Source organism: Barbatula barbatula (genome assembly GCF_947034865.1).
Source record: "Barbatula barbatula genome assembly, chromosome: 18".
Taxonomy (NCBI): Eukaryota; Metazoa; Chordata; class Actinopteri; order Cypriniformes; family Nemacheilidae; genus Barbatula; species Barbatula barbatula.
Window position 1 is genome coordinate 2,134,012 of NC_136781.1, and position 14,936 is coordinate 2,148,947.

At 37.3% G+C, this 14,936-nt stretch overlaps 1 protein-coding gene across 4 annotated transcripts; it reads right to left on the reverse strand.

Moving 5' to 3' along the window:
* Nucleotides 1-3,099: 3,099 nt before the first annotated feature.
* tlx2 (T cell leukemia homeobox 2) lies at nucleotides 3,100-13,861 on the reverse strand (the record flags this gene model as incomplete). Of its 4 annotated transcripts, none has more annotated exons than XM_079479307.1 (4): nucleotides 12,838-13,861; nucleotides 6,912-7,149; nucleotides 4,003-4,183; nucleotides 3,100-3,520 (listed from the first exon to the last, which is right to left on the reverse strand). In XM_079479307.1, the coding sequence occupies exons 1-4, from the start codon at nucleotides 13,304-13,306 to the stop codon at nucleotides 3,509-3,511; spliced, it is 900 nt and encodes a 299-aa protein (XP_079335433.1). In that variant the 5' UTR covers nucleotides 13,307-13,861. The 4 variants fall into 4 exon arrangements, with proteins under 4 accessions (XP_079335433.1, XP_079335431.1, XP_079335432.1 ...); XM_079479305.1 differs by having other exon boundaries at nucleotides 6,912-7,176; nucleotides 12,838-13,832; XM_079479306.1 differs by lacking the exon at nucleotides 3,100-3,520 and having other exon boundaries at nucleotides 3,967-4,183.
* Between the last annotated feature and the right edge of the window lie 1,075 nt (nucleotides 13,862-14,936).

A 14,936-nucleotide genomic window follows, 5' to 3' on the forward strand; every position in this document is an offset into this window, starting at 1 on the left:
TTATATGCTGAGATGTATTACAATTAGTAAATGTATACTGTAGTGTTTTGTAGTATATTTACTAAACTGACAAACTGTTGTAAATACTCAGGCAGTCTGTAATATTATAGCAAGATTTAAAAACACGGTCCTATCTTGGAATCTTACAGTCTATTATAAATAGTTATATTGCTGTCACAATTATTTAATAATCATCTCATCGCAATTATTTGACATAATCAATTATTTCAGATAACCACAATGATTGCAAATCCTCTACAGCATTTTACATCCACCGTCCTCTCACTGTTACGTTCGAATGACATTACTTCATCATTTGAGTTTTATCAGATTTGTACTTTTTGTGTTTATGAGTTTTATTAAAGTGATTCCAGATTTGCTGCATCCACACAGCAGGATCACATCATCCTCATATCTCAGTTTTATCTGTTAAGGTCACACTATAGGGAACGGAGATATTTATAGAATGTTCACATTTCTAAATGTATTGTTTTCATTGTATACATTTATTTGAATGAATCGTTAAAATTGTCAAAGCCTTTAAACAGACAATTAATCGGCATAATCGCAATTATTTATTAGACAATTAATCGTCAGCCAAATTTCATCACCTAATAGTAATACTACTGTATTTTCTAAATTTGAGAAGTTTTGCAGTACACAATAGTACATAATAATAAAATTTAATTGAACAGTATTTGCTTAAGCATTGAATTCACATGATTATTATCTATTTAAAATGGTTTAGATTTAATAGAGGACCACATTTCTTAACCTAACCAAACCAAGGCCAATGTATAAGTACCACTGCAATGATGAAACATCGACTTCTTTAATGTTTTTCTCGCTATAAGGGTGAGGACTTCACAGACCTGTATCTCTTCCTGAAAGAAATCATCTGATTTCAACAGACGTGTGCAGGTGAGTGGATCAGCATTTTAGATCTGTCAATAACACTACAGGTATATCTGATGTTTTTCTCTTTGCTTTCCTCTGCTGACGGGTTTGACGGAACAATACTCGGGACAAGATTGTTCCACAGATTTCCTGTTGTTTCCCATGTTAGCTGATGTTGTTGACATTTTCTTTTTTTGCTTTTGGAAGTGACTAGACACTACAGACAGTGTGAATAAATGCCATTATGCTGACATAAAAAAATGAATGGCAGTACTATTTTTGGCAAATTGAATCTCTAAAAAGTTTGACTGGAAAAAGTAATATGCATGGATTATTATATTTGCATTTTCTGTGTCATTGTTTCCTTATTATGGCAGCCTGAAGTGCCTTGCTAGTCTTGTTTATATCATCATGTGAATTTTTCTTTGCGCTTATCCCTCTGTTAGTGTTTGGAAATGTGTAACATCTCTGTTTGACATCTGATGCAATCTAAAAAAAGCACAGATATAAAGAAGAACAATGGAAGCCATATAACTCATATTTGTCTGTAGCGTCTGTGAGATAAACAGGAGCCTGTCTAGAAACATGGAGCGAGATAGGAAGTGTGGTGCTTTAACCTCTGCTTCTTGCTCATCTTGTGCGGCAACATTTTATTGGATAAGTTGAGATAGATAGGATAAAAAAACATAAAGGGCCATCAGGAGAAGAAAGAGAAGCTTGGAGCACCTGCGGCCAAACACAATGAAGAGCTTCCAAAACAGACGCTGAAAGGAATTTCAGCGAAATGAGCGAAGTCATGTTGCAAAATAGACAGCAAGATGAAAGCAGTAAGATGACTGGCAGAGGAAATGAGGGTAGATGAGGTGTCACCGTAGCAACCGGCTAACACTGCCAAGATCTTAACCAGGCGAGATGGCATCAAACTTGTCTAAACAAACCAGGAGCGCCATGGCTAAAACCAGACAACTAATTTCATTTTACTGAAACATTTCAAAGCTTGATATGGAAAAATATATATTATAGCGGTGTTTACCTGCCTGGGGTAAACAAATTAAAAACATTGTCTTGATTAGATTGGTTAAATGTATAAAACAGAAATTACGCCTTAAAATAATTGTATTATAACTAATGTCTAATTTTGTAATTTTGTTTTCCAGCAATATTTAGTTCAGGATAGAAAACAAAACATTTTGTTTAGGTTTGTAAGAGTGACAATTATAGTTTATATATTGAATATTGTTCAAATTCAGCAGAAATATGACTTCCTTTCTTCTGCAGAACGCAAAAAGAAGACATTTTGAAGAATGATGGGAACCAAACAACACTGGCCCCCATTGACTTCCATTGCATGGACACATTTCTTAAAATATATTTTTTTGTGTTCCCCAAAAAAATAAAGAGTCATAGATGGGTTTTCAACGACGTGAGGGTGAATAAATGATGACAGAATTTATATTTTTGGGAACTGTCCCTTTACTATTGTAATAATTTAGATTCTCCCAAATTAAGTTTTTTTCTCAGCCCATATGCGTCGTGTGCAACCGCTGGATCTTTTCTAAGCGCCACAGGCCGTGAAGAGCTGTAATCCGTTTACCTCTTCAGCATTTCCTGGGAGATGCAGCCATGTGTGGAACGGTACGTAAGGGCTCATTTACAGCGAATAAAACTGCCACGATTCCACGTCCGCTCCCTCAGTTACCCTGATAACACTCTTCTGTGCTAACCAATGAGGAAACTCCTGTTTTGACTGCTGTCCTGGCTCTCAGAGATTCCATCAGTTGTTTACGCCCATGCAGTGTCTGGATGGACATGGGTGATGAATGTCTGTGAAATACGTGTCAGGAACTTGTTTTTTATACAAACTGTTTTTTCTCTGGCAGGATATTAAATGTTTACACTGAATGATGAAGTATGTAAATGTCGGAGGGGAAATTAAAGGTCACGCATGTTTTGTTTCACGTGCATCTCGGCTTAACACAGAGACGACTATAAGCAAGCTATTTGTAGGTTGATTTCCCTGTAGAGCGTAAACATTTTTGCCTCTGTGGTGCTATCAAAACTTAAGCATTTTAACCAGCCAGACATAGCAACATTGGCTTGACCAATGTCATGGCTTTGGGGCGGGATTAAGTATTTGTCTGACCAATGTCAGATGTTTGCCTTTCTGTTTCGTGATGGTAGTGGCTTAAAAATGAAACATTTCACCTTTAAGATAACTTTATACAGTAGGAAACACAAACCTAAATAGAAAAATTATACTCAATTTATAAGTCACAATTCTTTTTAATATAAAACACTTCTACTTGTCACATCGATGAAAGAGTGCCTCCGTAATTGCTTCCAAAATGCGTGTTTACGAAGGACTCCAGCTCGACAGAATTAACAGTATTAAGTCCATCTCTTCGTACACGAAATGTAGAGAACATGCATCACAAACACATCTTACAAAGTTCAAAAAAACACAAATAAAAGGAACAAGAATGAACGAGTCTGGGGTTGAGTCAGTCTCCTTGATGCCAAATGGCACGTAGACAAACAGCCATCTTGATGGATGAAATTCATCAGACAGCTTTGCGGTTTTGGGTTGGAGAGGACATAACCCCTCCCTCTCTTAGATGGGTAGCTGAAGAAAAGAGGAACGAAAACGTAGCGTAAGGGACGAGTAAATGACCAATCAGATGTATGTGGGAATGTAAACGTCAAGTGGAATTGCATATTTTGATTCCATTGTAACTGGGAATATATTAGGCTTTCACGTTCCATGCCGAGATTTAAATAAGTATAATAACAAGTACACAAAAATACAGTTCGGTTAAATCTGTTCTATCGCTGATCCTATCAAAAAAATCACTGAAATTGACTTTTTCCATTCATGACTGGAAAAAAATAGGTTAAAAAAGTGAGATCTCTTAATGTTCCACAAAAAGGCATGTGTTTTTTTCATACAGATGTTCCTAAAATGAGTCCAAATGTCAGAGATCCACCCAAATTAAGTTCTAATTGGGATTTGTATAATGTTACCCGGACTATAAAATCCTCATTTTAAACAGCACACAAGACAGGTGTGGGTCACACCACAGATGCCACTGAGGTGACGGAGGTCACCTTGTTTTCTTCGGCCCACGGCTGTAAGTTCTGCAGGGCGTAAAGCGAAGAATTGTGTAGGCAGAGAGGGTCTTGTTGTAGAGGTTGACTCAGGGTCTTCTGAAAGGCTTCCTGTTGTAACTGCAGCATCAGACGATTGGCCTGCTGCCTCTCGGCCTCCCTCTCCTCCGCCGTCTGCCTCCTGTCAACGGAGACATGATAGACGTCAACATAATGTGCGGTGACGGGGACTCTCTTTTTGAAAATGAAAGCGGATAATGTCATCTAACGTGTTGATCTAGTGCTGGTCCTAGGCTGGTTTTAATTACCACGAGAGATCTGAGCGTACACTACAGAGACGTTGTGCCTTTATGAAAAAGAACTATATGACTAATGTCAATTTGAATGAAACATGTGAATGTTAATGGTCCTTTACGTTTAATAATACCTTGGATGTAAACAAGAGCAGATGTGAATATTACAGTCCTCGTATGTGGAGCAGCTGGTTTAATGGGGGGGATGTTGCCTCCCACGTGCACTTTTAGTGATATCTATGTTCACAATATTTTTAGTTCACCATTAAAATATGCTTTTAAGTGTTTTCTGTTACAGTGACTTGGTCTGATGTGATTATTAAAACTTAGAATCAGAGGCAAAATTGTATTTAATTTCATTTTAAAGTACTTTCCCCCTTTAAAATATGTACAAAAATGCATTAAACAACAAATTGAATCCAAAATCTAAAAGAGGTAAACGACAAATTACAGGGTGTTCAATATACGTTTATCATAAAAATAATTCACATTTCAGAGGGCACTCTGTGATTTATGAAATTGTCTTTATTACTTTATCCTCCATGACAAAATGTATCCACAACGAGGGCCTAAATTGTTGCTCCATACCTGCCGCCTGGCGTCCATTAGCCACACGTCACCGCTAAATGCATCACTGTAATGTGTAATGCGATTGCACTCGCCTCATTTGATCACAGGCTTGTTACCCGTACGATCGACACGCAAATACATCCTTCATTTTCAAAGTGTCTTTCTAGACTACGGTTGAAAATTGTACATCATTACAAAACTGAAAAGCCTTCAAATTAAAAGGAGCAATGGTTTCATTTCTAGGCATTTTTTCGCATGTTTTGATTGCGCCTGCAGTATTCATAACATTTGTGTGAAGTACATTTTAAGTTTGAAGTATTAGCCTAGCAAGTGTCACATTAATAATATGCTGCCAATCATAACGGGAAATAAAAAATCTATAATTGTGTAGTTATTCCCCTAAAGTGGTAGTTCACCCAAAAATGAAAATTCTGTCATCATTTACACTTCATGACTTTCAAAAGAAGATATTTTGTAACAACTTCTTCTTTTGTGATCCGCAGAAGAAAGAAAGTCAAACAGGTTTGAAATGACAATAGGGCGAGCAAATGATGACAGAATTTTTATTTTTGGGTGAACTATCACTGTGATAGGTTCCCCGGTATTTTTGTTTTCCTCAATTCTTCAAAATATTTCACTTTGTGTTCAATAGAACAAAAAAACAAGATACGATGTCACAGAACTGAAACATTCTTACAAATATCTTTCTTTGTGTTTAACTGAACAAAGGTTTGGAACAACCTGAGGGTGAGTAAATGATGACACAATTTAATATTTGGGTGATTTAACCTTTAGAGTTAGGTTAGATTCTGTCACATTAAATAATATTGTTTGTATTTATTAAAATCTTGCTGTATTTTTCAGTCAACAGATTTTCAAATTTACCAGAGACACGTGTATACATTTTTAGTGTTGACGCAAGCGCCCAGGTCTGATGTAAGATTTACCAGCATCTCGTTCCTGAGAGACCATCTAAAAGCATCGCAAATTCAACAATCCTGGGAAGCGACCGTGCTAATGAATATTTCCCAGCAGCTTTCAACAGATCCAGATAATTGTTGAATTAAGTAGAGCCCCATAAATATTGATGAGTAGGCATACAGAACCAACCATAATAAATTTTTATTTGTTAAAGGCCATGACTCAGCTTCATTATAAATAAATCACGTCCAGCAAGCTCTTGTCTGCTACTGCAGCCTGTTGGTAAAACCAAAGGTAAGTAAGCCCTGCTCTTAATTAGATTGGGCACTTATTTGCTCCAAAAGAGCCAACAGCAAAAGGTTGAGTAGATTATGGGGAAAGAATGGACATGCTCTCAATTATTCAGAAGTATATGGGCTCTGTAGTGCATGGGCAGCAAGTTTCCATAGAGCCTTTTAAGAGCTTGAACATTTCTGCTTGGTCAAGACAATTGGTGTCCAATGTAAAATAAATAAACAAATAAAATGCAAACATCAGCAGTAGGAACAGTAGGATTTTTCCAGTAGGCCCTGAATGCCCTGCTTGCTTAAACTCATTCCTGACTAAATTAGCTGCAATTGGAAAATAGTCACATTTATTGCAGGCAAGAAAGCGAAATCAGATCTGAAGCACCAAGTTACGGACTAAAATTAGAGATTTGAGAGTTTTATTATATTGCAGGCTTCTAATTTTATTGACATGGTGTGATTTTAAGAACATCCCAAGATCATTTCTATTTATGGTTATTGATAGTGGAAAAGAGTTCAACAGACTATAAAAGTGACAAAATAACCTCTATTATGGCCTACATGAGAAGTTAATTTACAAAAAAAAAAACATTAAAATGTCAATACAAATCTTTTTTGTGCATTTCAATTCATATCAATCAAACAGTTGTTGTTGGTGTGTTTTGATTAAATGCTTATTTAAAAAATACACATGTGCTAACTATAACACAATTAAAACGTGATATCACCATAAAGAAACGTGATTTGTACAAATGATCTTGCACATACATTTTTTAATTAAGTTATTTGTCTTCAAAATATATGTTTTCCAGATGATGAATGCAGTTCTTTAACGCACCTCCATTTTGTTCTTCTGTTCTGGAACCAGGTTTTGACCTGAGCATCTGTCATTTTGAGGGCTTTGGCGAGCGTCGCGCGCTCCGCTGACGCCAGGTATTTCTGCCGGTGGAAGCGTTTCTCCAGCTCACAGATCTGCACGCGACTGAATGACGTGCGCGGCTTTTTCCGTTTCGGCGGAGTTCGGTTCTGGTACGGATGGCCGATCCTTCGTGTCACGGAGAACGGCGAGAGAGCAGCTGTTGAAAAGTGGGAAGTGAGTATACCTGAATATTAAAATATAAAGGAGTTTAAAATATGTAAGCCTATTTGTTGTCCACTCATCAACATATATATTTCAAAGCAATTTCAATGATAAAATGTCATTTGGGATTGTAATTATTCTATGTTGTGAAATATATATATATATATATATAGGGCACAAATTCACATTTTATGGTTATAATTTAATGGCATTATTGTTATCTGAAGGGCTTTTATGAATCTGCAAGTACATTTATGGCCATTTGAGCAAAACACATACCAAATGGGTCTTTCCTGACCTGATCTCTCTATGTAAGTACTTTCTAAAATATGTTTTTTATTACTTCCAAAAAGTAAATGAAAGAAATCAATAATCTTTATTGTGATATAGGCGCACATAAACTTTAGCAAAGACATGGACAAATTGTATTTATGCTTTATATGAATCAAAATGCTAATAGCACTGAAATGGAAACAGGGTATTTCTCATTCAGCCCTTCTGTATTGTTCATCCATTATTCATGGTTTTACAAACAGAGGTCTTGGTTTTTGAATTCTCAAGTCATTGTATTTATTAGAATTTTTCACTGTGCTTTTTCATTTCAATAATGTTTTCAGAGCTGCAAGTGAGTGAATAACAGTTGGTGGTTAAAAGTCTCATCAAATGCCAGTTCGTTGACATGTTGCCCTGTGTAAAGGTAAATAAGGATTATAGCAATAGATAAACAGTGGATTATGAGGATTATATCCGTATCGTGCTTGTAAAGAGTGTAGCAACAGTGTTTTGTTATAATTCTTGTCGGTGTGACTGCACAAAACCCTGTGGACATCAAACATTAACCGAGAACCTTCTGTCTTTCCTCCACTAAACAGAAACAAACTGGAACTTAGAAAGGGCTCGAATTGCAGATGAGAACCGACATGACGTTTTGGGTACGTATATAACAATGTTCATTTTATTGGTTGTCTGTCTGCATCATAATTGACAGGTCAGTCAATGTGTCATTGTGCGGGTTTGCTGTTACACGAGCAAATCTGCATCTGAATAAAGATAAACTCGCGTGTGGAAAACTGTACTCATATTTGCTAAATAAGAAATGCGGTTTATGCATTTAAATGCTTGCTGTAGTGTTGCTGGAGAAAACAAAATTGTGGTGAAGCGTTTCAAGAAAAATGTGTACGCAGGATCTTTGTATAAAGTATAAAGAAAGCAAAAGTAAAAGGGAGACATTACAAAAACGTGTCAAGAAAGAATGAAATTAAATAAAAAGATTGTGAAGACCCAAGACTAACTTGCGGAAAACCTGTTTTAACTAAGAGAGTGACCTTCCACCGAGATGTTTTTATTAGAGTAATGTGATTCTTGTTGCTGATCTGAACTTGAGTCTTGCAATGGTTGGCTGCTCATGTGTGAGAACAGGGAGCAAAGTCTCTCTTTGGCAGGTCAGAGCTTAGATTCCATGTTAGAGATCTGTAAATGTCTGTTGTTGGCTATAGTCGCAGTGCTCGACTACATTTATTCACGCTCTTGTGTAATTTAAGATTCTGAGCCGTGCAATCGGTGACTCTTAAAAGAACGTCTTAATAGTTCACACTAGTCATGCTGGGATTCCTCAAGGATTGATATGAGGCCAGGCTGAAGTTTAATCTGTTTGGGTCTCCTCAGATACAGTCAGTCATAAATGGAGAAAAACAAGAAGTTTAAAAATGGCATTACCACGCAATAAAAGTCAGTTTAATTTTATTGGTGTACTTAGTAGGTATTTATATATGTTTTTATTTGGATCAGGACACTCGATGTCTACCTAGTTTATTTGCCATCTTTTATTGGACAAGCATGTAAAAACTCTTCTGATTGGATTAAGCCCATAGACTCTTCATTCCTGTGTAATTGGATTTGATTGTAAATTGATTGCTTTTAATTAAAGCTCTGATCCTGAGTGACAGGCGGTCTGAGTCCACATCAATTAAACACACAGATAACGTTTGGTATTTCTACTTGGCCTACATTATTATATATATATAAAAATTAATTGATAAATTGGTATGGGATACACACTTGTTAAGTACATTAATGTGAACTAACAATAACCAATACACTAACAGTAAGTATTCGTGGTACATGTCATTTTAACACTTAGTAATACATATTGTATTTATGGTGCTACACAATTTGAACTACAGGAAAATATTTAAAAACAAATGTTGTGTTTGTTAACTTAATGCACAACAAACAAACAAACAAACAATAATGAACAACTGCATTTGTAGCCTTTTATTATGTAAATGAACAATTAGTAAATGTCCGTGTTAGTTATTGAAGCATAATGTTTAAAAAAGAGACCTTATTGTTAAGTGTTACCAATTGTGTTTTTCTATTTTTGCTGTTTAAATTAGGACGTCCTTTTTTACTATGTAGGAAATGTGCAAACAAAACGAATAATGTGTTTTCCAGAAAGCCTTCACTCCCCCGCAAAATACATATGTGGGTCAACTGGAAACAAAACAATCTCCGTATTCTCTCTCGACAGCGGAGGGAATTCTAAATGATATGTCTGTGTAATAAAATTTATCGTGAGCGCATCAAAAAATCAAAGCTTGCCTTAGAGAATTTGCGGACAGTAATAAAATCAGTTATACGTGATATCACCTTCATGCGACAGCGTCTGCCTTTCCCATTGCGAATATTACCTTTGTCGCAATCTAATAAATATACATGTAATGGATTCAAAGCGAGATATTGAAATATAACATGGGCATTTGTCGCTATTTACGCGCGCTGAGGCAAAACAGAATGTGCCTTTAAATTTCCCCTCATGCTGGGAATTGAAATATCAAATAAAATAAAATAATTGTCAGGAAAGGCCATAAACCGTGCGCTCGAGAGCCGCCAGTGACGATTGTCTCTCCCTTTAGACACTGTCACCATGGCTACGTGGCCTCGTCTCAGTTTCATAATCATTTGTATTTATGGGTGGGAAAGATCATTATTGTCATTTCAGATAGAGCGCCATCCACATGCAATTTCATTTTCCAATTTCTCTAAGGCCGGGATATCAGATTACGACCATCACCTGCTTCTTGTTGTGATGCTCTGCCCAATATCCCCCCTATCACCAGCAGTAATGCTGCACTGTAAAATAAATGTACCCATTGATGAATAAACTGGGATGTCAAATCGGTGGACGCCTCTGTGCCCGTGTGTGAGAGAGAGAAATAGCCTACGGCCCTAGATGTAGATGGAAATCGCACGATGTGCTTCTCGTGCCAGTCTAGTTTTTGGGTTTTTTTCAATAAATGAACTATTCAAATAGTTTGGTATATAAAGAGCTCGCTGCGCCCCGCAGTTGTCGCCAGTGATGTTAACGGAGACAGTCAAGCCGAGCAATAAGATCATTTCAAAGGGACAATGCCTTGCGCGTTCACGACCACCAACCCACATGTGTTTATTGACTTGAGAGCGACTGATCTGTTTATGCATTTCTGGATTTTTATAAACTTGCAAACTGCCAAGGAGTCAATTAACAAAAAAACATGTGGTATAGCCTTTCATCGCCTCCCAATACGGGATGATATGTCCGGCCTGCAGTGCGTATCGAGTCTCAGGCCTGTTCGTGCACCTATACACGCTGTGACACTTGTGGTGAAATGCAGACATGCAATTTAAGATGACGGTGAAAATAGTCGGGGGGAAATCGTATTTTTGCAAGGACTTGGGCATTGGGGCTGACATGTGGCCTTACTTTAAGAAAGGAAGCAAATGAATACCATGCTAAAGTTGCAGTAGCCTGCTAAAGTCAAGACTTGACTCATTTTTATTTGTGTATTTATGCATTTATTGTTATTTGTTATTTATTGCGCTTGCTCCATTTTCTGTGATTTTAGTTCAGCAAACCGTCGTCTTAAAATAATCAAAAGATGACTATAGGCCTCTATTATTGTTAGTAATAATTATTATTATTATTTAATATAACAACAATAATAATTATTATATATGTATTGTATTAATAGATGTATTGTATTTAGTTTAAAAAGCTGAAGTAGATGCCGCAGTCATTGCAGCCACAGCCATTCAAAGCACGGAAGAGATAAAATAAAATAAATGAACGGCCCTAAGTGACTATGAGTAAAATTGATAAGCATATTTACAAAAGAGCTTTTGCAGTTGATATATCATTTTCTCATTTGAATAATTAATGAGCATAGAGCGGAATTGTGAATATTTAATGGCCAGAAATCCATATTCTTCTTCATTTTCATTTCACTACGAGTGACGTCATTTGAAGAAGAGATCTGGCGAAGTGAAAAACGAAGTAGGCCTACTGCTATAAACGCAAACACTGCGTTATTATTTTTCATTATCTTTCATAATTGTTAGTTAATGTGCTATTTACTAGCATAGCCAATTTGTTATAATAATAATGATGATAATAATAATAATAATAATAATAGAACGAGCACCATGAATCCTCTTTCTGTAACCGTGTAATACAAATATATCCTTAACTTCAGTTTTCCTCCTACTTGAAAATGTTAGGCCTATCCAAAATTGTGCTCTCTTTGATCTCTATTGGTATTACGTTTTCGTAGATTAAAACGATTTGTCAACATGCCATTACGCATCACTACTGGCTGTGACATACAGGCAACACTTAGTGCCCTGCTACCACTGTATCGTGATTCATTTGTCCTGAAGGCCCAGAGAGACAGTTGCTCTAGAATATGGACGTAACCGGTTTCATAAAACAAATAGATGCAACTAATAGGACGAAATTGTGTTTTTGAAAGGCGTGTTTTATTGAGCAACTCAGTATAAAAGGCCGAGATTGTTGGTCCTACAGCTCTGTGAGCGCCGTGGAACATCTGCAAAGCCAAATAAAAATTATGATTATAAATCCCTAAAATTCTAGTCTTAAAGCATGTTTTTATATTTATTTTTTTATTATACAATAACAAGTATCCCTTATTTATGGCTAAGTGGTTTTAAATTTGGATGGTCTACAGAAAAGTTGTTAACCTAAATTGAACGTAAGTAAAATAAATAACTATAATAAAAAATACAAACAAAATTTGTTTCTAATTTAAATAAAGGTGGAGGAATTTTATCATTTTTAACTTCAACATATTTCACTGGAAAATATGAACATCTAAATACAATCTATTTCCGTTTCGAACTAATTATAGTAGGTATAATATATTGATATAATACTAATAATAGGCGTTATAATAATAGTAGGCACATGTTAAGCAAATATACTGTGAGGTACGGAATGGAATATTGAGATAAATAAAGCAGTGTAACACTAAAGGTAAACCTAAAAGGCTTTGCCACATTTTTATGTGTATATTTTATCTTGTTTTTGTGTTACTTTATAATCCATACAGAATTGTAAACACGGACATTATCAGCCTAGTAACTGTAATGTTGTAGCTATATTGTTTGTTTAATTTTTTCATTTTTTTTTATTATTCTCACAAGGGTGCCCGATTTGCTGAACTGAGGAAATGTCACATCAAATTACTCTATTTACTTGTTATGAACTGATCGAGACACACAATCATCTTTAATTTCAGCAAATAAACTATATGTCTCGCTGCTGGTCAGTCAGGCGCGCACACAATGACTATATGGCAGTTTTATGAGTACCACGAATACAATACAACGCGAAAATAACAAGGCTTACCAGTCAATCGATCCTTTGCAAATCTTCTGCTGCTCTCCATCCAGGGAAACGTGAAGCTGGGGGGGCTACCCATGCTGGGCACTGTGGGCATCCCCGCCGCGATGCTATGTGGATGCGGGGCAGACGGGTGAGGTGCAGGTGGCATGGGTCTGTGTGCGGGGACGCGGATGACACCACCTGCATTCCCTGAGTTCACGTTAACGTTCATATTCATGCTAACGTTCATGTTCATGTTGACATTGTAGGAACCTGCCAGACTCGCCGCCATCGAACAGGCCGGATTGTACATGCTGTTGTAGCCGTTGGCGTACACGTTGGGCGCGAGCGGGTAGTCCGTGTCGCTGGTTCGGCTCGGAAGCATGCAGCTGTTCGGCTGGTCCGAGCCATTGAGAATCTGATCTATTCCAAAGCTGATGGGCTCGTGCTGTTGGTGGGTCTGGTTCACCTCTTCGATTCCCGTGTGCTCCATCGTCGCGGTTTAGTTCGTTACGCACAGGTTGCAATATTTCACTCCTAACACTTCAACGCCGTTTACTCCCCAATGTACGCACTTTTATTTTCTAGCAGATATTCTTCATTGAAGTGCGCAAGTGCCCATGCAGATTATTTCGCTGCCATTTGTTGTCCAAAGAATAGTGAAACAGAGATCACAGTGACTCCATCACGAATCGGCATTATCCAACACTTCCATGCATTGCGTTTGGCCTGTTTTCATTTCCATGATACGGTACCTTAAAATCAAGTCGACCGTGGAAAGACTCCGCGTTTACTGTTAAATCCACGGACCGACGAGTTGCCAAGTTGTCACGCAGGAAGCTGACGCGTTTCTGGAGAGGTTCTATCGGAAAGGCGCACGGCCCAGACTTGCGCGCATCACTGTTATCTAAAGTGAAGTGTTAACTGTCCGATACGTGCATATTAATTGTAGCGAGCTGAAAATGTCCTGTTCGCGCGCCTCTTGAAGTGATTTCGAGCAGGTGAGACAAACCCCTTCTGCCCGAACTCAGTCACGCGCCTCTTCATTGGCTCGCGCGTACTTCTGGAGAGACAATGCTTTGCGCCCGCACCCCTCTCTTAAAGAAGCCGCTTCTATTTTTGCCAGGGCTGTTGTACTGTTATAGTTCACAGTGTAAAATGAAAATGCTGCACGCCTAGACGAATAAAGCAGTGCTGTAGGGAATAATATGCGCAATACGCCGGAATAGTCGTATTATCACTTACAAAAAGATTAAATGTCATGTTCATTGCATGATGTTTTCAAGATCTAGTCCAAATAGGCTATATATCAGTGTGCTTTAAAAATATACTTGACTAGTTTTAATGTCCATGAGGATGCCAGATCAGAATAACGTGTAAAACACAATTTGTTAAATCTGTTGCGGCGAGTTAGTGGTTTGGAAAAACAAAAACTAGTGTACTGGAACATGCAACTTTAAATATGGCAATGCGTTTGCTTAATCTAATGAAAGTGGATTTCATTGAAGTGCACTAGCCGTTGGGTGCGAAAAATAAAGGGCGAAGCAGGAGAGAGATCGGTTGCCTTCAGTCTTGCAGAAGCCGGTGTGATTGGCGCAAATAATTTAACCTTCTTTCGCCTGAAGCTACAGTGGAAGATTCTCCGCGTTCAATTCAATAAAAATGAAAAATGGTGCATAATAAAAACTGAAAGCAAGGAAAACGAATTTAATATATCATCGTTTTATTACGTACTTATTTCAGTTTTAGCACGCATAAAAATATTTCTCTGCAGCCCAACGTGGCTAGAGGGTAGCATAAAAATCAATTTTCTAAATACAAAGCCGTATCAATAATAAGCGCTCTTGTGTATCTCAATAGCAAGAAAGCATGTTGGGCTTTCGGTGATATCAAATAAAGCGACATTGAAGTCGCGGCTTTTAACGGCACGAGGTCGTGTTTTGTGACACAACCTCGGGTAGGCAGGATATAACAACAATATCAAAATGATTTTCTTTTTTTCCCCAGATATGACGAAAAATATTAAGTGCATCATAAACATTTGTATTTCGAAGAGGCGTTTGTTAAATTGGAATGGTTATTCAGTTGCCGTGGCAAAGTGATGCTGCTGTTATAGAGCATCA